This window comes from Lepidochelys olivacea, assembly GCF_965140295.1.
Source record: "Lepidochelys olivacea isolate rLepOli2 genome assembly, chromosome: 1".
NCBI classification, from domain to species: domain Eukaryota; kingdom Metazoa; phylum Chordata; order Testudines; family Cheloniidae; genus Lepidochelys; species Lepidochelys olivacea.
In genome coordinates, this window is record NC_140411.1 from 250,159,877 (window position 1) to 250,182,760 (window position 22,884).

The 22,884-nt window shown below is 40.6% G+C and overlaps 2 protein-coding genes across 3 annotated transcripts in view; one reads left to right on the forward strand and one right to left on the reverse strand.

Moving 5' to 3' along the window:
* The window catches only part of KDM7A (lysine demethylase 7A), an 89,415-nt gene extending 82,675 nt beyond the window's left edge, over window positions 1-6,740 (forward strand). Inside the window, exons 18-20 of the mRNA XM_084649980.1 lie at window positions 4,017-4,102; window positions 5,618-5,894; window positions 6,638-6,740. Coding sequence (XP_084506106.1) covers window positions 4,017-4,102; window positions 5,618-5,894; window positions 6,638-6,732 — 458 coding nt within the window. The 3' untranslated portion in view covers window positions 6,733-6,740. The remainder of the gene's footprint in view (window positions 1-4,016; window positions 4,103-5,617; window positions 5,895-6,637) is intronic.
* A 2,976-nt stretch (window positions 6,741-9,716) lies between these two features.
* The window catches only part of LOC311532012 (cystine/glutamate transporter-like), a gene marked incomplete at its 3' end in the record, with an annotated part of 33,712 nt that continues 20,544 nt past the window's right edge, over window positions 9,717-22,884 (reverse strand). The window contains exons 8-12 of one of the 2 annotated variants that reach the window (XM_084649993.1): window positions 22,664-22,767; window positions 22,020-22,116; window positions 19,865-20,014; window positions 18,608-18,785; window positions 9,717-9,814 (exon numbers count right to left, since the gene is read on the reverse strand). In XM_084649993.1, the coding sequence (XP_084506119.1) occupies window positions 9,717-9,814; window positions 18,608-18,785; window positions 19,865-20,014; window positions 22,020-22,116; window positions 22,664-22,767 (627 nt within the window). Of the gene's footprint in view, window positions 9,815-17,234; window positions 17,524-18,607; window positions 18,786-19,864; window positions 20,015-22,019; window positions 22,117-22,663; window positions 22,768-22,884 lie in introns of those variants that run through there. The other variant, XM_084649994.1, reaches the window with a different exon arrangement.

Here is a 22,884-nt window from a genome sequence, read left to right on the forward strand (position 1 = left end):
TTTAGGAGCCTAACTTTAATGAGGCCTTAGCTGTCAACCTAAAAGTTTCTTCAGCATCTTTCGGTGTTACAAGAGTTGCAGTGGTACGGATGGATGAACTGAAAGCTATAATTCCCTCCAGGGGAAAAAGCTGAAAGCAATAGTTCATAAGGTCTCCCTAGCTGCTGCTTTCATGTATATGCCTTACTAGATAAACCTTAGATTCTCAGTCTGCTTGACGGCTTCTAATACAGTCTCTTTAAAAAGCACATCTGGATTTGTTCCTGGAATGCAGATGTAAAGGCTAGCTAATGGCTGCATCCTTATTCTCACAGGGAGATCAGTTTGGTAAAACTTAGAAAATGCTATAGCTGAAGCAGCTGATAAAGGAAACTTTTACATTTGGTGAAATGAAAAAGGAAAAATCAGTCTCTATTACAAGAATGGGGAAGTCATTTTGTAGTCCACAATATTCAGATACCTACAAAAATAGTTTGGAAAAGGAGAAAGTTCTGCAGAGATGGAAGAAAAGATATATTCAGAGAAAAATACTCCATCCAAGCCTATCTCCATACAAACAAACACAGTGTGACTAGATGTGGCCTCTCTGCAAGGGTGCAGCTCATCGGGTGACACCAAAAGTTTTATCTATAGAAATGAACTGTGCTGGAGAAATAAGTCCTAGACATAATATAGAAAGGGATATGTAATAGAATTGAAGAGGGTCCCAAAAGATACAGAATAGCATCAGAAGTTTAAAAACAAAAAACAAAACCCCAAAGAATAAATGTAGGATGGAAGCAATAATAGATGCATGCAATTCAGCAGAGCTAGGCACTGGAGATTTCTCAATTTTTGTGGCCCATCAGTGCATCTGGGTAGATGGGGAGGAATCTGTGCTGATACTGGAACAGGGTACCAAGAAAATTTAAATTTCACAGAGAGCCTTTTTGTAGTATCTCTCTAGTATTAGCAAATTCTCTCAACATCAATAGACCTAAAAGAAACACATGCCTATTCCAAACCTCCACATGAAATTCCTCCATTTTTCTCATAACAATTTGTATTTTTGTTACAAATTCTTATCGTTGAGATTATTGACCTGTCCCATAATCTTCACAGATGTCTTAGCGGTCTACATAGCAGCTCTCTGAGAGAAGAGAATCTATACCATCCTTTCTTACACTGTTTATCAGAGCTCAGAAGACAAAGTCAGACAGTACAATAGCACTACAATTCAGTTCTATCAAGTACATGACTTCCTGATAAACCACAAAAAACACCTGCATTCAGCAAGATCATGACTCACCTAGGCATCCAGATAGTTACAAAGAGAGATTATTTATTGCGTAGGTGAAGCAATCAAAGATTACGGCTATACTTAAGGCTGTTTCAGCAGAAACCAGAAGTCACAATTGTCATCTTGTGAGATTCCTTGGGATGCTTGGATCTTGCATTGATTCTTATCTAGCCAAGGTAACATAGAACTGCTACAGACCTTTATGCTGTCCATTCTTCCTTGGACATCAGTCAGTCTGGGAAAAAGTAGATAGTTCCAAAATACCGGCTTATCACTCAGGAAGAACCAAACACTACTTACCATGGACACAATTCTGGGAGCCTACCTTAGTAAAATGGTTCAGGGGTTATACTTTAAGGAGCTGTCAAAAAACTGACTAGAGTTCAGGCCATTTTGACTAGGTCTGTAAGAGTTTTAGGAAGAGATGTCTTAAACATATTCTGGGAATGACAGTCACCACCACTGTAATAACATGCATCATTTCCCAAGGAAGAAAGAAATCCAGTTGGCCTCTGTCTAAAAAGCAGTCCACCATCTGTCATGGGAAAAGAGAAATTTGTTCTTGAAAACTCTTCACATGAAAGGGAAAAGAGAGATCAGCACTGCCTGGCTATGACACAAGAATTAGACCAAGTGGAATGAAGTCTCAGCCAAAGATTTGTTACCGTGATGATTCACCAATTCAGTCAAATCACTGATTCTTCTTTGAGTGGCCTCTGCATAGTCCCACATTTGGGATTCAGCAGCCACGTGCAGCTCAGAAGGTGGAACATAACTAGCATTGCCCATTTGAGCTCTCACACACCCCTCTTTGCTGGGCCCTTACCTGTTCATGAGCATTCTAGGGCGTGTCTGTAAAAGGAGGCATAGTACTCCAATTACCTCTGCTCCTTCCACCTGCCAGAGATGACAGATGGGGAACAGCTCTGGAGAAAATCATCCCAGACCTCTTAAACAGTGCTTTAGTTGTTAGTTTCTTAGGGTAGCCTATTTTTATTAACGTTAAGGTTTTTAGTCCTCTCAGAAATAGACCCAGCAATCTCCTACACAGGCGCCAACTTTCCTTGGTGCCGGTGGGTGCTCACGCCCCTGGCTCTGCCCTGACTCTGCCCCCTCCCAGCCCCTATTGGACCCCTCCCCAAATCCCTGCCCTGGCCCTGCCTCTTCCCCAAGCGTGCTGTGTTCCTCCCAGTGCTTGCCACACAAAACAGCTGTTTTGCGGCACAAGTGCTGGGAGGGAGGGGGGAGAAGCAGGACACGGCGGCGTGCTCGGGAGGAGGTGGAGGTGGAGCGAAGGCGGTGGTGAGCTGGGGTTCGGGGGTGGGTTGGGGAGCTGCCAGTGGGTGCAGAGCACCCACCAAACTTTTTCTCTGTGGGTGCTCCAGCCACGGAGCACCCACGGAGTCAGCGCCTATGATCTCCTATATCCTTTTCTACCCATCTCCCATTTAACCAAAGTTACACACAATATCTAAGTGAAAGAGGCTTCAGTTACCTTAAAAAAAACTGTACTGACCAAGAAGGCTGTGATTCTCCAGCCTGATGTTGGTTAAGTTTTCTATTCTGCTCCCAATCCACATTGGTTTTCTCAGCTAAGTCCTATCACCCATCCAAACCTGACTGAATTGCTGTCCTGGGATGCTCTTGGGCATGAGGTTTACAAATCATCATTGTTGTCAACTTTCATTTTCCTTCATATGGGTATTTAGATTGTAACGCTGTAGAGTTTTGTGTCTTGCACAGTCATAGAATCACAGAAATATGGAGCTGGAAGGGACCTTGAGAAGTCAAGTCCAGCTCCCCTGTGCTGTGGCAGGGCCAATTAAAGTAGGCCACCATCCCTGAGAGGGGTTTGTCCAACCTGTTTTTAAATACTCCAGTGATGGGGACTCCACAACCTCCCTTGGAAGCCTATTCCAAAGTTTTTCCTAATATTTAACCTAAATCTCCCTTTCTGCAGATTAAGCCTTTTACTACTTGTCCTACCTTCAGTGGACATGGAGAACAATTGATCACTGTCCTTTTTATAACAGCCCTTAATGTGTTTGAAGATTATTAGGTCTCTCCATAGTCATCTTTTCTAAAGAATAAACCTGCCCTGTTTTTAATCTTTCTTCATAGGTTAAGTTTTCTAAACTTTTCATCATTTTTGTTGCTCTCCTGTGGACTCTCTCTCCAGGAAAAATGGGGACACACTGAAGTGTGGCACCCAGAATTGGGCACCGTACTCTAGCTGAGGCTATCCAGCCACAGCATACCAGCACTTTAAAAAAAACAACAACAACAACAACAAAAAACAGTAGTGAATGTGAGTTGCAGAAGGTTTGCACCTTTTGTGGACTTTCTTACAAGGATACAGAAAAGTCAAGAAACAGATATTAAGGAAGCATCCACCAGGCATAATTTGATGGTTCTTAGACAGTACTGTGGCAATGAGGGCAGCTGTTTTCAACATCAGTACTTTCAGATCCACCTTTGCTGTGTTTATCAGACTTTCATATGGAAGCTCAGCAGAAATTTGGGCAATTTGATGTGTCAAATAGGTATGGAGGGGAAGTGAGAAATCTGACATCTCTGATGTGTGAGAACTGTGGTAACAGACACTTGTATTATGAAATAATTGTCTAGGAAATCTCTTTTGCAATTCTTTCTTTCTATTTCATCTCAATTGTAGATTTCAAGTTCTTCAGTCACAATGAAGAATTTCAAAGTTTCAACTTGCTAAATTTCTTTTTAGGTAAGCACATGAGGGAAGAGGAAAGAGGTGTGGGGACTTCAATATGGGCAAGACAGCTAAATGCAGCTTCCAGGGTCACCCCTCAGGTAAGACAACATTTTAACCCATGTTATAGAACAAGGAGTATGCAGCTGTCAACAAAAAAACAAAACCAGTAAACTTGATGAAGGTATCTCCTTACTGCCCGTCTGGTAATTAAATAACTTTGGAGCTGGTAATTGATGACTATCTGTATCATGTTTTATCTGAGCTGTTCTGCCTTTTTGGATGTTTTAGGAAACATAAGTATATTTTAAAATTACTATAAAGACACTTTTCAGAGTAGCAGCCATGTCAGTCTGTATTTGCAAAAAGAAAAGGAGTAGTTGTGGCACCTTAGAGACTAACCAATTTATTTGAGCATAAGCTTTTGTGAGCTACAGCTCACTTCATCGGATGCAGTGAGTTGTAGCTCATGAAAGCTTATGCTCAAATAAATTGGTTAGTCTCTAAGGTGCCACAACTACTCCTTTTCTTTTTATAAAGACACTAGTATCTTAAGAAAAAGGGTGAATTTACTGTTCATGAAAGGTTGCAGAATGATGATCCACAGCCATGGAGTCTTACTTCAGACAGAGTAAGTTCTGGCTTTCCCATATTGCCCAGTCAAACTTTATTTGGAAACTTCATCTCTTTCTTCACCCTTCTTGTCCTCTCTAGTTATACTGCCATACAAGGTTGTCAACTGTGTGGTGCTTTTTGAGATGTGGACGCTTGCCCCTTGGAAACTGGATTGAGGCAGCTCAACTCATTTCACATAGGCCGCTAAACAGTCAGTAGTTGGTGTCATCTCTGAGTTTTTCATCTGGGCTGGATTCAAGCCAGAGGCCTGAAGATGAAAGACTCTAAATCCTGTTACCAATTCTCCAAGCCTTCCAATTTTTCATAGCATTTTAAAAGTCCATCTTACCTCTATAGCTTGTGTTCACTAGAAATGTTAGTAATACTTCAAGTTACAGGATACTGATACTATTTAGTAACTGTATATTTTAATTGCATGGTAACTTAGTATTCTATAGGAATATGTAATTACATGGTAGGGCTTATGGTTTTATACTTCCTAATTTAGAACTGGCTGTGTCTCAACTACTGAATATTCAAGACAAAGTGCCAATTTAAATATTCACTGATTGTGATATTGTTCATTATAGTTTGGAACTGTCTGTGAAATCAAGGACATTGTGTTCACACTTTGATCCCTGCAAAATAATGAAAGTGGAAGAAGTGGGTTATATATTTTTGTGTGTTCCTTACTTCCCTGTATCTGTACTCGCAACAGTTAAACAGTTTACCACTATTTTAGTGACTTTAACTGCATGTGAAAAAAGTTACACAGAAATATCATGTTGTTATAACTTAAGTTTTTGAATGGGCATATACTGTAGAGAAATGGACAGGGTGGTAAAACAGACCAGCCTTTATTCCTGTTAGAACTGTATCTTCATTCAGAAATATTTAATTTGTCCAGTAATACAATGAGAAGAATTAAAAGGTGTTTGCATCCAGAAATTATAAGTCCTCGTGTGTGATTGATTTCTCCCCCCGCCTCCCTTCTGCTCCAGGATACAAGTAAAGCTCAGAAATATATTAAGAAGGAGGGTGCATCAGAAGCTAGTCATAAGGTTCAGGAGAACAGAAATTTTACACACAGCAATGGCTTGAGCTTCCAACATGGCAAGTGCTCACGGGACTCGACCCTTATCCAAGGGGAGTGTCGGCTGAGTGATGGCAGCCTCAGCCCTGATAGGCCATATGGTGAGACGTCCTTGTCTATACCCCTTCATCCAACCAAGAGGCCAGCATCAAATCCACCCCCTATTAGCAACCAGGCCACGAAAGGTAATATTTTCTTTTTCTGTTGTCTTGTTCCCCCCACCCAAAAAAAAACTGGTTTCCTATTTTTGTTTATCTACAAACTTAGGAAAAACTTGTCTGAAACAGAAGCAGCAAAAAGTGCAGACATAGACTTTGAGAAAAAATCCAACATATAAGCATCACCTTGCAGTCAAATTTTGGCATGGAGTAGTTGTATAGTGGAAAAAGAGGGATTTAATGGTGTTATGCCCAATTTTGAGCTTTCCCTAGTTAGTGTTGACAACTTTTATAAATTTATCAGCTATGAAGTAATGATACCTAGTTTAGATTAAGCATCTGGGCTTCCCCCCCCCTCTTTCTGAGCTGAGATTCTCAAAGTATGAGGCTTTAAAAGGTACCTTGCTGATCTTACTAGTTATCTCCTTAGCTGTGTAATTTACTTGAGTACAAATCTGAGGGAAGGGCACAATTCAGGGAGCAGAGACTAGTGGGTTTTCCTATTTAAACTAGGAAAATCTGGAGGTATATAATCACATTCTCTATTATAATGCTGACTGTAGCTTAAGAAAAGTAATGCTGAATTTCATATATGTCCATTATGCCCACTGCTTTGGTCCAAAACAAGTGGACAGAGATGAATTGCAATGTAGAAATATTTCAGCTGAAAAAGTTAGACTCCAGGGGAGAATCTGCTTTCCATTTAGGTTTATCTGATTTTACAAAATCTGTTCTAAAAATAGACTGATATACTGGTTTCAATTTTCCAGGCAAGCGTCCAAAGAAAGGAATGGCAACTGCCAAACAGCGCCTTGGGAAGATCCTTAAGTTGAACCGAAATGGCCATGCACGCTTCTTTGTTTGATGTGGTGGCTGCTGCTGCTGCTACTCCTACTACTACTGCTGTCTTTCCTTCACAGCCAGTATTGAGGGCAACAGAGCCTGGAGCTGCTGCTGTTCCTCTGCTCGAAGTAGACTTGCATGTACCATGTAGAACACTGCCTAATGAACAAAAAAACCAATGCTGCATTTTCACTGTGCCACACCCGCTCAGCAATAACCATTTGGGAATGGGGAAACCTTCAGAGAGACAATGGACTGGGAAACAGTCTCTCATCAGGGCTTGAATATCACTTTGTTGCTGGTAGTGTCTGAGCTAATTCATGAGGGGAAGATGATAAAGGTGGTTATCCATAATTTATTTCTGACAGATTTTTACAACTTTTAAATTCATTTTTAACTATTTATTTGGAAGACTTTTTTTGTGGGGGTTATTAATTTAGATTTAAGAATGTGAAGGTTTTTTATTGTTCTTGATGATGTATGTTTGGTGCAGTGGAGAGCCACATTAATGGTAATTAGTCTGGACTCCTAAATTTGATATTCAGGTTATAGTCTTAAACAGGGATGTGATGCATTATTAATTATTTTTAAATTAAGTCATATGGAATCATATTTTATATTTTTTCTGCTCTTTATAAGCTATTGGTTGGGCTTTTGTTGCCCTGTAAGGTGCATACACTCTGCCAGTTTAGTTCCCTTAGCCTCTCTCCATTCTGTACACGTTGCTGACTCACCAAAGTGGAGAAGCAAAGACTCTTCTGTCTACAAGGAGAGCATGATTATTCAAGTTCAGTAGCTAACATGTCTTAAACCGCACCCCGCCCTCAAATTGGGGTTTATGCTCTTCCTCCTGACATGGTTCGTGTTCGGTCCGGGCCATGTGATTTTTTTTCTCAAGGAGAAAATAAAATCCCTTTTGAGAAGTTTTATTTATACAACGTAGTTGAAATGTTAGTACAGAGGAGAGCAGCTTTTATCTTTTCCTGGGGGATGGGAGAGAGTGCAATATGATGGGTTAAGTTTCATATTTCCGAATAATTGTGTTGGTTGAAGAAACAATTCTTAAAATATAAATTGCAGAATTAAGATTTGGCAGATTACTTCCTGTGGTGGGTGGAGGGAGCACTAAAACTAAAAGGGAGTGATGATCATTAGTATACTTCAAAAATATATTTTACTGAGGAACTAAAGAGGCAGTTGAACATGTGCTGCTTGCAAGGCTGCACATGACAGCCAATTTGAGTCTTAACAGGTGCATATGTAAGTGTTGAGTTTAGTAGCTAGCTGATCTCAGAATGATCATTTGTGCCATACTTTACATAGAGCTGATAGTGAATGCCAATTCTGAATTACCTGTAAATAATGTTGATTTTAAATTTGTATTTTTCTGTAATATAAAATTAAATATTTAACTTTTCAGGGTGCGGGGAGAGGGGAACAACTTTACTTGATTCTGTAAAAAGGGCATTTTGCAGGGTCCAGCCAAAAGTAAAACATTGATGTGCTAGGGATACCATCTTGGATTTTTCCTGTATAGTGAGAGTGAAAAGGCTTGGCTTAGCTATCCAGTTTATTGATTTGTCTTAACTCTACTCAGTTTGCCTGTCCTCCATATTCTGTCCTGAATAGCTTCTTCCTGCCGTGCTTAAAAACATTCAGTTTTACCTTCCAGATTTACATGTAGCAGATTTACATGTATACAGCTAGATTAGAATATGAATAATGCCCTTGGAAATTTATGGAAATATATGCTGTCTGGATTTCCTGATTATTGCAAGATCAGAACTAGCTAGCTGAGGGCCAGCCCATTTCTGGATGAGAAAATATAACATGGATATGGATAGGGCAAATAGCATTCATGATTTTTCTTTCTCCAGAACTTGCAAATTATTGTTTGTTTCTCTTCGTCCTGGCCCAGCTTTTGATTTGAAAGTAGTGTAGACATCAAAGTTAATTGATTTTGTTAACCCATAGCCAAAAACACACTGGATGAGTTAAAGCTCTGTTGGCAGACAATTTTTCTTTAATACATGCTACCAGCCCTGTTTAGGGTGATGGGAAAGGAGACAATAAAAGTGATACTCACTAATTACCAAGTAACAAAAGACAGGGAGCAGTTAGTCTACAGGTTTCGAAAGTGACCACAAATAATAATGTTCTCAGGCAAGAAATTTTCCAGTCAGTAATGACGAGAAGAAAAAATACTTTCAACATTCGGTATAAACATTTAATTCTATCTTCTGATACATTCTCATGGAAATATTTGATGATTGTGTACCATGTTATCAATACTTGTTTAAATGATAAGAAAAAAAGCTTACCTCTGATCTGTTTGTGTCAGCTCAGGGAAAACCAGGTCATATCTGCCAGGCTTTGAGTAACTGGTTCAGTTCTGGCAAACCAAACCAAACTGCTTTTCGCTTACTATCTTTTTTTTATTAATTAAGACAACAGAAGTATTTCACAAGGGACATCAAGCAGAATTGGAGAGGAGTAAAGACTGATTTTTTTTTTTAATGTAGATTCTGAGAACACTACTTACTGAAACAGAAATATGCCACAATGGAATCTTGAATAAGGAGATTTGGAATATGGAACATACAAAATGCTGCTTTCCTTGGGACTTGTCTGCAGCAGGTCTGCCTTCTAAGCCTCTTCATTAGCAAAGTATATAGCTATCATCTTACTAGTGGAAAAAGTACTTGGCTGGACCCATATATGTTTAATGGTTATTTCTAGTTTTTTTTTCTTTCTTCCCTTCTCTCTCACTTTTTCAAGGTGGCTCTCCATTGTAGTGAGTGTACTAATGTCTCTTCATAGGCTGTCAACAGGCAGAAGTTCATTTCCATTTTCTCCATATTTCCATGCTTCCAGCAGAAGTCTTTAAGAGACTAAAACTTTATTTGGGGTGAGAGGGAACCTCGGTCAATCAGTTTAAAAGAAATTTTCTTGATTGATAACAAATGAATCTCCTTCTGGTAGCTTGATGAAGAGGATGTGTTGACCTCACTTATTCATGTATTTGTATGTTGGGATGTTTTTATTATATTCTTGGAAGAAAACACTGTTGCACCAAACTTTTTGTAGATGGACTGAACCTGGTGCTGAGAGAGAGGTGGAGAGAAAATAACCTGTCTTTTCTCACATTTCACTTTTGGGATGGGGGGTAGATGGATAGGAGCACTGAATCTTCCTATGGGAACTCATTTTCAAGGAGGATATTTAAAGAAAAAAAAAGATATGAAGAATTTGGACTTCAAGATAAAATTATTATACTTACTTTTTAAACTTTCTGTTGCTAGAAGGAAAAATGGTATGAAATGGAACCCTTGGGGGTTTGCTCTTCTCCAAGTACTCAAGTTCTTATAATTTTTAAAAAGAAATATGTGAAAATGGAAAGACCACCTAGAAATTATATCAAGGACTCTTCCAGCAACTTTCCCCTTTCTTCCTGTACTATACTTGCTAATAAAGCCTGGCTACAAGGTAGCCCTTAATGACCTCTGAGGTAGATAACCTATGCAACCTATAATATTCTACATGAAATAATTCTTGAAGAAATCATTTCAAAAGGGTTTGATGTTAAGAATGAACAGTTGTTGCTTTCTGACCACATTTTTAAGCTGAAGTACCTGTGTTAATTTTAATAGAGATAAGAGCACAGTGTCATGGCCATCCTTTAAAAAGCTTCAGCTTTCCCAAATTTTTTATATGGCATAGGCTGCTTTCATTCACCAGGGCACGAAGTCCTAAATTTTGAAATCTTTGCAGGCGTTTAACCCAGGGCTGAGTCATTATCTGGCTGACCCTTGGTTGGTAATTGTGGGGACTGAGGAGGGCTGAGGCTAGAACCTCAGCTAGTGGTCCCCTCTAGCCTCCATGCCACCAAAAATCTTAGTGTCTTTTTAAAGCTCTTCCAGACCAAGGTTGTCCATGGCCCTGGGACTAAGCAAACCTAGAGCCACTTTATTCTGCGGAAGAAATATAAATGAAACCAAGGCCTTACTGTTTGTGGTTAAACTGGATTAAAAAGCTGCAACATCCATTTAAAAAAAACAAACAAAAAAAACCCAACTATTTCTGGTTGCAAAACAAATGGTGAATCATGCAGGGGGTGGGAAATATGAATAGCACTGATTAGGAAATGCACGTGCTTCTTCAGAAGCTGCATTTCCTTTTGGAAAAGGACTTTTTTCTACTTTTAATAAAAATTAAGCCATAACAGTTTCATGCTGTGGGACGGGAGTGAAAGGGATCACTTTAACAGATTATATTAATATGAATTATCACTTCTGCTGGGATATGTCTGATTTTGTCAGTGCTTTGGCAGTTATTTCTCTTTTTAAAATCCATTAAATTTGAAAGAGGAGATAGTTCTTGGCTATATTTACTAGTTTTGTAGTAATGTTTTGCTGACCCATTTGTCTTCTCCTCTCCCTTTTCTACTCTGTCTAATTTCTATCCTTTTTTGAACATCTGTGGAAAATACTGGCTTGTCTGCCTGAATAGGGGTCTCCGTGTGCATGCGTTGGGTGTGTGTGTGTGGGTGTGTCTTTTTACAGAAACGCACTACAGTGTTGAGTATTTGGCTGGGAAAGGGGATGCTGCAGCTTTAAAGAGCATTTTTTTTTTCAATCCATAACAGTATTTCCCATCCTCTTTTGCCTGCAGGCAGGGAAAATGTATGTACAGTATTTATTTTTGTTTCAATTTTACTTCAAATTTGTAAGTTTCTATAAGTAGCTCACATTGGTTATTCTAGGGGAGGACAAGTGACTTGTTTAAATTTGTATTTGATATTCATAGTTTCCAGTTTCTGTACTTTAAAATATTGAAATTAAAAAGTTGTAATACTTATGTTTTGATTTTAGCAATCTATAGTGTTTAATTTCTACAGGTTTTTGTTCACTTGCTTAAAAGTGTAAATACAGAAAGTTGTAAAAAAATGTCTTATGAGGGAAAATGCTTAATTCTGTTTCTAGGACTGATTTTTGTGCCTGTTATTTGACTCTGGATTTTGATGAAGATGTGGGGAGTGCAGTACATTTTCTTACTATTTTAAAGTGTAAGTTTGCTTTCTGTCAGAATGTTCTCTGGGAGCTGAATGCATTTTGCGAGGATGTATGCAGTCTTTTTTGACACCTAAGTGTAAAAAGAAATGGTTGAGACTTCCAGTGGTCCATCACTTAGTAAACTTCAAGAAATTGAACCAATTTGGAAGCATTTTAATGCCGAAAGAAATTATTTTTTTCTTTTTCTTCTTACTACTTTTTTTTCATATTTTTACTTTTTGGTCAAGTTTGCCTTATGCTCCTGATGCCTCTGGCTTTACTGGGAGCAGCTCTTCCTGTCTGTGACTGAGGAGGTACTGTTTCTGTTAGAGTGGGTTTCTCTTGCACTCACACTCCTTCCTTCCTTCCTTTCTTAACATTGTCTCATTTCCTTTTTATCCTTGCCTACTTTTCTGTCCATTCCACCTGCAACTGCATCATGTTTCATTTCACAATCATCAGTGGTCCCCAGTTTGTAGTCATGGGTCACCACACCACTTGGAGGAAGAAGCACTGCCACACTGCGTTTAGAGTTAGTGTAATGCCTTCTCTTTCTTTCTTCTCTACAGAGAGAGTGCTGTGTGCTGCTGAACTGCTTCAGAGACTTGCATGGGGGAAACACTCCATCTATCCCATGCAAGTGCTGTGCTTCAATACCACAGTGATGCCCACGCCACAGTATAAAAATCTTAAATGATGTGTCAGTGGGTTCAGAAGAACAGGATGGCAAAAGTTGTGTTTTTTGTATCCTGTGTAGCTAGCCAAGCCACTTACTTCTCAGGCTGGCTCTCAGCTTACTGGGAGAAAATTCTTTAGCCATGGACTAGGACCCTAACTTACTAGGTAGTGTACAAAAACAAAGAAGATAGTCACTGCCCCCAAAGAGCTTCAGTATAAGATAGAAATGGTCCAAAGGTAAATGATCAAGCTCTTTGGTCCACATGTTTAAAACATGCAGCCATCATTATTTTTCTGAGCAGAAATTTTCTTCTGCACTTCAAATATGAAGGGTTTTTTTAAGGGAAGGCTCTGAGATAAGCGATCTTAAGGAAATGGGGCAGAAACATCAAATATTAAAAGCGTCAAATTAACTTTGCCAAGTGTGTGCTTCATGTGCCTTCCATAGGTTTTTTTAACTTCACCGGGTAAAACTCTTCTAAAATTGTGCAGCCACATAATTCCACAGAATCTCAAGATGTTAATCTATCAAGTAAGCTCACATTTCAAAAAGTGTTAAGAGCACTTAAGCTGTCCAGGAGTGCTGCAGCAAGACAAGATGTTCCCACCAAACAGGCTAATTGCATTCTCATGCACCAAATGGCTTTTCATACTGATATTCCGATTTTAAAATAAAGCAGGAGTGAGATGCGGGCAATGGCAGTGGCATTCTCACCGGGTTATAAGTAGGAAGCTGCATAGCCATATAGAAGTTGCTTGGAGTGCTAATCTATTGCTTTCAGAGGTGGCGGTGGCTGTTAAGGAGAGATCATATGCTCTTTCTTCCCCCCTTGTGCCTTTTACTATAATTAATTTTTTGCCTTTTACCAGTCTCACTCCATTGCAGATTGAACAAGAACTACATGTAAAAGTGCCCTAAGCATAGATATTACAATAAAATATCCACACTTATATATTTAATAAATAACTGAATGGAAACATCACTGGATGGACTTTTGCACCTTTACTACAGCATTTTCTTATTCCCTTTAACACTGAAGGGTTTTTTGGGGGAAAATACTTTCTCTTTTTATCAGACAGGTGAAATTCTACTAGATAGACTCTAACATTGTACCAAATGGGGCAAACATCTGAGTTTTCAGTTTAATAACTCACAAGATAACCTCTTCTGTTAAGAGAGGTTAGGGTAGTTCTCGTGGTTAATACTTTTGAAGGCTTGAGCCATCCATTGTACTTCCTTTAGCACATTGGCCTTGTCTTCACTACTGGAGATAAACCTAAGCTCCTCCATGAGGTTTACCTTGTCCTGGTAGCATTTTAAAGTTATAATTGCTTGTCTACGCAGGGAATTGAACATGTTAGTTAATAGGATGTTAAACACGCACCTTTTTTGCTAGTGTTTGTTAGTGCTACTGGACACAAAGTCACAAGGATGGGTATGTTGGAATATGCTATGGTGAATATTCATTCCTGTAGAAGTACTCTTCCCTCTGGGAGGCATTGGAATTTAAGCTTTTACTCTGGTAAATAATGCATGAACACTCCCAGAACAAAAGTTAATTAGGACTGGAATGGAAATGCTAGTATACCATTTTTATTCATTTTAAGATTGCTGTGGAAATTAATGCATTTAACACACCAAACTAATTAGAAATTAAAATATAAACAGACAGATGGTTTATATGTGGGAGAAATCACTGATAATTTATTCTCCTCTACTGGTAGTTGCTAAGAAGATTAAGGACCAAAGCCTCAAAAGTCAGAATTCTTACTGGTCCATCTGAAGCATTCAGTGTTGTAGCCATGTCAGTCACAGGATATTAGTGAGACAAGCCGGGTGGGGAATATAATTTATTAGACCTATTTCTGTTGGCAAGAGAGACAAGCTTTCTTACCTGAAGAAGAGCTCTCTGTAAGCTCACCCACCTTGTCTTTGTTACATCTGAAGGCAGGCTCATGAGCCATTGTGCTTTGTCTTTACTACCTGAAGTCTGACTTCCTGAAGCCATCTTATACCGAGACTTTAGAACAAGAGCTGCAAACTTGTAAAGAATTGCATTTGGATTAATAGCTCTAATTATCTGTACTTCTCAGTGCTCCTGCTGTACATGCTGTACGGTTTTGGAAAATAACCTTCATCGGAACACACAAGGTAACTAAAAATACAGTACATGAAGTTTGTTCGTGATCCCTTTGAATCTACCACAAAGGGATCATACTATCTCTTACTCCTCCCCGAAGATCATTTTTTAATGAGAAATAATAGTTCCCTAGTTTAACTTTGTGCAATTATTGGGAGTGATATTTCCACCCGTGCACAGAGATTTAAACTGTAGTACACCTGAAAGAAATATTTGTGATCTGAGTATATACCCTGGTGGTAACTTGTGAAATTGCAAGCCACACTTTTATGAAGAAGTCAGCAAAACTGAGGCCTGCTAATACAGTTTCCTGTGATGGGGAGGGGAGGAGTGTGAACAAACTCCTAATTAGTTAATGCTAATATACACTTTGGAAGAGATATTCATCTTCATGCTTCACTCTTAAGCCAATCTGTAATTAGTAGGTATTGGGAGGTTTCTTCCACCTTCTGAAGCATCTGGTGTTCGCCACTGTCAGACAGGATACTGGACTGGATGGCCCATGGGACTGATCCATTATAGTAATTAATTAATTCTATGGGGAATTACATGCTTAAAGTCCATCATGTGACAATTATTTTATTTATGAGAATATAGTGCCTTTTCTATGTGGATAAAATGCTTCTGCATTAGAGGGTTTTGAATCCTCAGAGTGGGAAGCAGTCAGAAGAACATTTTTCACTGTTTAAACTGAATGTTTTAAAAAGTGGTGTTAAGAGGCACTTGGATGGCTCAGATCAGGGGTTCTCAAACTTCACTGCACCATGACCCCCTTCCAGGGCCACCCAGATGGGAGGGGGCAATTTGCCCTGGGCCCCCAGGAGTGTTTTCGGCAGCACTTCGGCAGCAGGTCCTTCAGTGCCACCAAACACACCCGGAGTGAAGGACCTGCTGCTGAAGACTCGCCGCTGCTTCTTCCGCTCCAGGTCTTCGGCTGCTGGGGTCCTTGCGCTCCATGTCTTCGGCGAAGTACCACGAAGACCCGGAGCGGAAGGACCCCTGCCGCCGAAGACCCCAGGCCCCCTGAATCCTCTGGGCGGCCCTGCCCCCTTCTGTAAGAGCCCCGCTGCCCAGGGCTGAATACCTCAGGCTTTGGCTTCAGTCCCAGGTGGTGGGGCTCAGGCTTTAGCCCCAAGCCCCAGCAAGTCTAAACCAGCCCTGGCGACCCCATTAAAATGGGGTTGCGACCTATTTTGGGGTCCCGACCCACAGTTTTTGAGAACCGCTGGTTCAGATGTATAATAGGTAGTCTTTTGCTTCTAGATTGTCAGTTCACATTTAGCCTGTGTCGGTGGGGATCAGGTTACTATCTATCTCATGGCTGTGAAAGGAGTTGATCACACTCCAAATGCTAATGGACAGATGTGCACATCATAAAACGAGTGCCACAAGTGACACTAAAGTTTCCAGTCTTAGCAGGGAGATTAAGCATTAAATGTGACATCAATCTGAATTATCTATCCCAGCAACTGTTTCTCCAGCTCAGGATTGAGGCACTAGTGGGACATTGTGGAGAAATGCAGTGTATCTATTTTATTTAGCCACAGAAAAAGTACATTAATGTCAAGCTTCAAAACTATTAACCCAACTTTTTTACCCATATGAAATTCACCTTTAAAAAGTTAAATCCACAATATTTAAGCACAGTGGGAACTGATTTATGATGCGCCAGTGGGTCTCTCAGCTGCCCTGATTAGAAATGGCATTTTTCAGTAATGAAGTGGCTGCCGACAGGACTATTTTTGTTTTGTGGGTTTTCATTTAAAAATTTAATTTTCAGTAGCGTTCTTGACAAATATCCATGTGTATTGCATATGCAGAATACATGTTTATAATGCCTACTGAGAGGATTCCCTGTAGTTTTGTGCAGTTGCTCAAAGTGGCTGGAAGGATAACATTCTCTCTGAAGCTGCGAGCAGCCCCTCTGCAGCATTGCCAGACTCTGGAGTGAGAAACCTTAACCCTAGCTGTTTCTAAACTTTTTTCCAAAACTCAAATTGTTCTCAGACAGCAGTATCAAAATAATACATTCAGCATATCCTTACCCTCCACCCTCGTCTTTCCCTTTCTTTCAATTTCCATTTTCTTTAAAATAGAAGGAAAAATTCTAGTTGCTAAATACAACAGTTCTGCTGCCACTATCATTTCCAGCATCACCTTTAAAGAATCCTTTTACTGTTTGAGAATAAACCTAATGCCTAAGGGCTAGGGCTAGTAGTGACCTCCTGCACAATAATTTTATCAATCTTTTTCTTGGTTGTGAAGTTCAGAAGTTTATTGATAGATGAGTGATCTCTCACATTGTGGCTGTGTTGAACCACATTGTTCGATGAGAAGACTGATGTGTCCCTCCATATGCTGAAAGACTCTAGGGACACTCTCTGCTCAGTCTATGCTGGGCAGCTTCAATGTGAAAGTTGCTTAGGTATACTTTAAGAGTTTTGGAAAACAATTTCTTCTCTCTAAACTATCATATTTTCTTATTCCTTTTCCCTGTTGTTACTTCGTACGATGATATGCCTTGAATTTAGCTTTGTCTTTTGCTCCATTTATTGGAAAATATCATGATCCAGTTTGATTTCAGATTCACCCCCACTGTAGTAAATTATTGGTGTTGGGAGTAGTGGATTGTAACATCACTGAAGTAGTCTGACTCTCTAAAAAGAAACATTTTTATATGCGAGCATCTGAACAAACCAGCATTAGGTAAGGATTCATGAAGGTGACCATGGTAATGTTAACATTAAAATAGCCTTGTTCCCTATTTATGGTCTGACCTTATTAAAGGTCTTGTGGATCCCTTTGCTTGGATTCTTTACCAGCTGCCGCCAAGAATGGGCCTTTTGCATCAGTGCCCAGACTTAACACAAAGAGACCTTCAGTAGGTCTGGATTTCCTGTGGGATGACTTCCATCAGGACCTGTAGCTTCACCGTCATGGAATCTAAACACAATGCAGTGAAGAGGTGAGAGGAGAAAACACTGTCTGAATAGAAAGCTAGTTTGGGGGTGGGAAAGAGGAAGTTGATTCCATAAATGAAAACTAGGGTGATCTCTGTCCAAAGAGTCCCCCAGCACTCCTTCTACAACACCTCTTCGACAGAATTAGTGAAAACTGCACCAAGGACCAACTCCCCTTTGCAACCCTCTGTCTTAAACCGCCACCTTAAAGTATTCCTATGTGGTTTCCAGTGCAGTTTTGTTTGACTCCTATTTACCAGGAGATGCCTAGTACAACGGGGCCCTGATTTATGGCATCAAGGTGCTGCTGTAACAGAATAATACATATGATTTGCAACCTGTTGTATAAAAGAGGTCTTGTGTGTGCTTTTTCTGGAGAACTCTTCCTTATTTCCCAAATAGGCCTGATGGTGAGCCAGGACAACAGATCCTCAGATGCATGGTGATAAGTTGTAAGAACCTGAATCGGACAGAATATGACTAGTGGATCAAGGGTGAGGAGATAATTGTAGTGCTGTCTAGCCTACTGCTATCGACAGTGGTTGGAAGGGTAATGATGTTTTTTAATCCTAGAATTGGATGTTTGTGGTGAGTCACTGCTAGTGTATGCGTAATTTTGCATAGGAATATGCAAGCCTCACTCTTTGCTTTAAAATATCCCTGCTTCACAATTACAGCATGGGGCAGCGGTCACTTGCTGGTTTGAACTAGAGTAAATGGTAGATTCTCGGTAACTTGAAGTCTTTAAATCAAAATTTAAATCAAGTAACTCAGGCAGAGGTTAGGGCCTGTGACACCAGTGGGTGGGTGAGGTTTTGTGGCCCGCGATGCACAGGAAGTCAGACTAGAGGATCATGATGGTCCCTTCTGGTCTTAAAGTCTGAGTCTATGAATCTTTTCCTTTTTAAGGTCAGAAGGAATTATGATGATCATCTAGTCTGACCACTTGCATTAACACAGGCCATAGAACTTTAGCAGTGAGATTCCTGCATTAAGGCGTTTGAACAAAAGCCTCTTTTTTAGAAAGACATTCAGTGTTTAGATCTGAAGTTATTGCCTGTACTTACTGAACATTGCACTGCAGCTGGCTGGTATTCTTGATTTCTGAACCACCAGATAGTAGACAGGCAGACCAGTCAGAGTTATGGCACAGCCAATGCCTGTGTTCACAGGGTCTGAATAAAGGGACATTCCCACAATGAAGAGACATATTATTGTGAAAACCAATGGGATGAACAGAGGCACCTAGAAAAGAGAAGAAATCTAGGAAATGGAAGGTCTTTATAAGCAGTCAGCTGGCAGAGCTTGCAGTCATGTACCTAGTAGGTTGCTGTCGTTATAATATCGAGCAACAACAAACAAGAAATTTGTACAAAGCACTGAAACTGCGTGATAGTGGTTTCACTTTCTAAGCTATAGTAGTCCTGAAAATACTGAACTTCAGAGGACAGAGAGCTTTATTCTGGTTTGAGGTCCACTTGACTGGATTATTTTTGTACTGAGCTTTGTTTTCTGTTGCAACAAAGCTTACCATAACTGGCCTAAGTTTCAGATTTCTGCTGTTTTACCTGCATGATTTCAGTGGTTTGAGCATTGGCCTGCTAAACCCAGCGTTGTGAGTTCAATCCTTGAGGGGGCCATTTAGGGATCTGGGGCAAAAATTGGGGATTGGCCCTGCTTTGAGCAGGGGGTTGGACTAGATGACGACCTGAGGTCCCTTCCAATCCTGATATTCTATGATAACGCCAGTTGAGTGAATCTGGCCTCTTAATGAGTTGTTGTAGCTGAGAGAACTGTGCTGAACATTTGACGTGCATACAGTTTTCATTCAACTGGTTGCATTTTGCAGTGTTGCTGTGCTTGGTGGGAAAGCATCCTATGGTCTCTTTCTACACTGCAGCTGTCACTTATTGTAGGTCAGTAGGAGCATTTGCCTGCTCAGATACAAAACTTAAACACGCAAAATCAGTTATGTTTTTCATGTCTTACCACTGCTATTAACTATATCAGTACTGAACTCCTGCAAGCTATGCTAATAGTGACGAGGCTGCAATTGTTGCTATTCTATATGCAGAAACAAACTATTCTATATGCAGAAACAAACTTATCTAACTCACTATAATTACAATAGTTTGCCATTTGGGTTCCTTGTCTCCAGATGAAACAAACACAGAATACTGGACGACCATTTGATCTAATGCAGTCGCTTCTGCCAACCAAGTATGGATGGACATCTCTATCCTTTCACATCTAAACTATTCCTTTTTCAAAATCCCCACATTGTGTTGTTTTATGTGGCTGTCGTTAGCTGGGTCTCCTTGTACCTTGAAGGGCCTTGGTATCTCAGGATGCCGATAACGATGTATCATGAGCCCCAGGGTCACCAGTCCTATGAAGAGCCAGCGTGAAAAGCTATAGAAGTTCAATAGGCCATAGAGATCGCCAATCAACACCATCAAGAAGGTCAGAGGCAACTAGGACACAGACAAAAATGCAGTATTATGCACTGCAGTAACACCTAGGGAAGATGCTTCCCCTTTCCACCCCATGTTACTTGTGTAGATCTTCCAACAGTTATACAGTGCTATTGTCTTATGTTCTTTCAGTCTCCTCAGTGGTGCTGGTGTGTTTTCTCAATGTGTGCAACTATGGTATTAACTAAATCACAGGGCCTCCTATAAGTGAAAAGAGCAGGAGATTTAAGTCCTTACTGTTCAGATTTAGTTTACTTGGGAAACTCTGAGATCCTGTGTTCATGGGGCACTATAAGAAACCCTGAGCTGAGAAGGGTTTTTTTAAAAAACTTAGTTTCGGAGGAGATTTTAAAGGAACAAATGGGAATTAGATTTCCAGTTCCGACTGACTGTCAATGGGAGTTGGGTGTCAACTTGCCCTTTGAAAAATTTCTCTCTCATGTGAAATAGATGAAACGCCAACCCTTTCCTTTGATGCAAAGTCCACCAAAGCTAGAATTTGGACCCCTCCAGGAAGCACTTTTTTAGTCTCAGGTTACTTGGTGCCACAAGGATCTTTGAAGGGTTTTCTTCTATTATGGTAGCACCAGGGCTGCATTGTGCTAGATGCTGTGTGGAAACAGGTATGCAGCCCCTGTCCTGAAGAGCTTACAATTTAATACGAAACAGGACACAACAACTTTCTGTGACCAACAAAGGAGGGAAGAAAGTGGTGTCCAGGGCTCTGAAATCAGATCACTTGTTGTATAGATTAGTTACTACACAATTGGATTCCAAATAGGAGTTTTTTTCTTCTATAAAAATGTGTTCATGTGAATGTAGTACTCCTACAGAGTGGCAGGTTTGATAGTGCTGTCAACTGATATCTTTTGTCTAGGTAATGAATAGCTACAACGTGATATTGTGCACATTTCCCATATGCTGCCACACCAAAGTGTCCCAAACCCTGCTCTGGAGAAGGTACAGTAGTTCAGCCAGCATACCCAATCTGTTCTTGGGCAGTGGGGGCACTGAATGGTGCCAATTCTGATGGCAGGGGGTTTATGTGGACAGTGGAGAGTCCACTTACGAATTCCAGTCTGTTGGCATTGTCTGGGCTGTCCCATCTGTTCAGGGCGCAGCAGGTGGGAGTTGTGATCCCTGCTAGTGTCTGGTTAAGAATGACACTTGCCATTAGTTTGTGTAAAACCATTGTATTGCTATTCTCTACCCTTCCCTTGTCTCATTCACCTGCGTTGTCTTGTCTTTTAGGCTACGTCAACACTGTGCAGCACTGCCCACTGCACGCTGGGTACGTGTAGCTATGTGCCATAGTGAAAAATGGGCTGCATCCACCCTGAGGTGTGTAGCTTCATGTGTCGGGGAAAGGCTCTGGTAGGGGGAGGCAACGAGGAAACCTCACTGGTACGGCCTTTCCCTACTGCAGATATAGGCGCCAACACCAGGGAGCTGGAACAGCCTTTCCCTGCTAACTTCATCCAGCCAGTGTCTTTCCCTGTGTGTGTGGGCGGGGAGGCTCCAGCTGCAGGGAGGCAGCAGGCCACTACAGCCCTACAAATAGCCGTGTAGACAGGGAGACATTGCTTGGGTGAGTGGAGAGCCTGTAAAAGTAGGTCTTCCCATACATACCCACCACACCCTTCAGGTGGGTCTGTTCTCTACTCACCTATGCTGTGCCTCACCAGCTGCACTGCTATTTATACCTGTGCTGGGGGGAGAGGCTACACGGGTATGTACTCTACATACCACCAAAAAAAAGTGTGCAGTGTAGACACACCCGTAGACCGTCAACTGCTTGGGACAGGAGCCGTCATTTACGATACATGTGTACAGTGGAGCTTTAGGTGCCACCCCGTAGTAAATGATACATTTTAATTTTTTATATTATTATCACAGCCCATTAATGAAATGGGCTGGGGGGGAGGAGATGAGTTCATTCTCTAAGAATGAGAGGTAAAAACCCTCAAGCTCAAGCTTCATTCAGAATCCAGAAAGCTCTGCTCACCATTAATAAAAGGGCTGGGAAGGGGGTGTTTCTTCGGCTGTGGATCATGGAGAAGAGTGGAGGCCACTGTCCTTCCCGGGAAGCTGCAAACAACATCCTGTTAGAAAGAAACAGAACTGGATGGAAAAAAGGTAAGGATATTTTGTGAAAAACTTCCATTTTGTACAAAACTTTCAGTGACATTTTGGGATTTTTTTTAATGAAAATATTTCTGTTTATGCGATTTTTTTTCCAAAAAAAGGTTTGTTTTTTGACCAGCTGTAGAAACAAAGATAGATACAATATTGCTCATCACCAGCAGGGGGAACTCATGATATAGCATGTGTGTTTTTTGCAGCTCCCTGGCTCTTGAGTTTCCCCTTAAGCTTCATGTTAGACAATGAAAGAAATCAAATCACACCAGCAAAACGAAAGCCACAAGAGGAATTCCACATAGAGGCAACCTTAACTGTGAAGTGCTCTGATGGCATGATACTTGTTATTGCATTGATATAGCTTTCGCTAGTGATAGGGTGTCTTCAGTACATTGATTGACATGAATGTTTTTTAGCAGATCAAGGGCTGCAGAAAGTGTATTTGAACTAAAGATTAGCTGGTTTTCGTATGGAAGAGATGTTTGGTTTTTAGAAAGGACAGGCTTTTACCTTGCAGCTGCAAAGATTCCTCCATTCAGAGAACCAAAGCAGGACAGAGCAACTAGGATTGGAATTGCTGAGGAAACGCTCTTAAAAGCTCGATCTACAAAGCTCTGGGGGGAAAATAGAGAACCCAGTTATTCAGGGTCAGTTACCCCGTCTCACATGTCTGTCTCTATAATTGTGTTGGTGGAAAAGCCAGGTTTTATCACCACCTCAAGATAATCCCA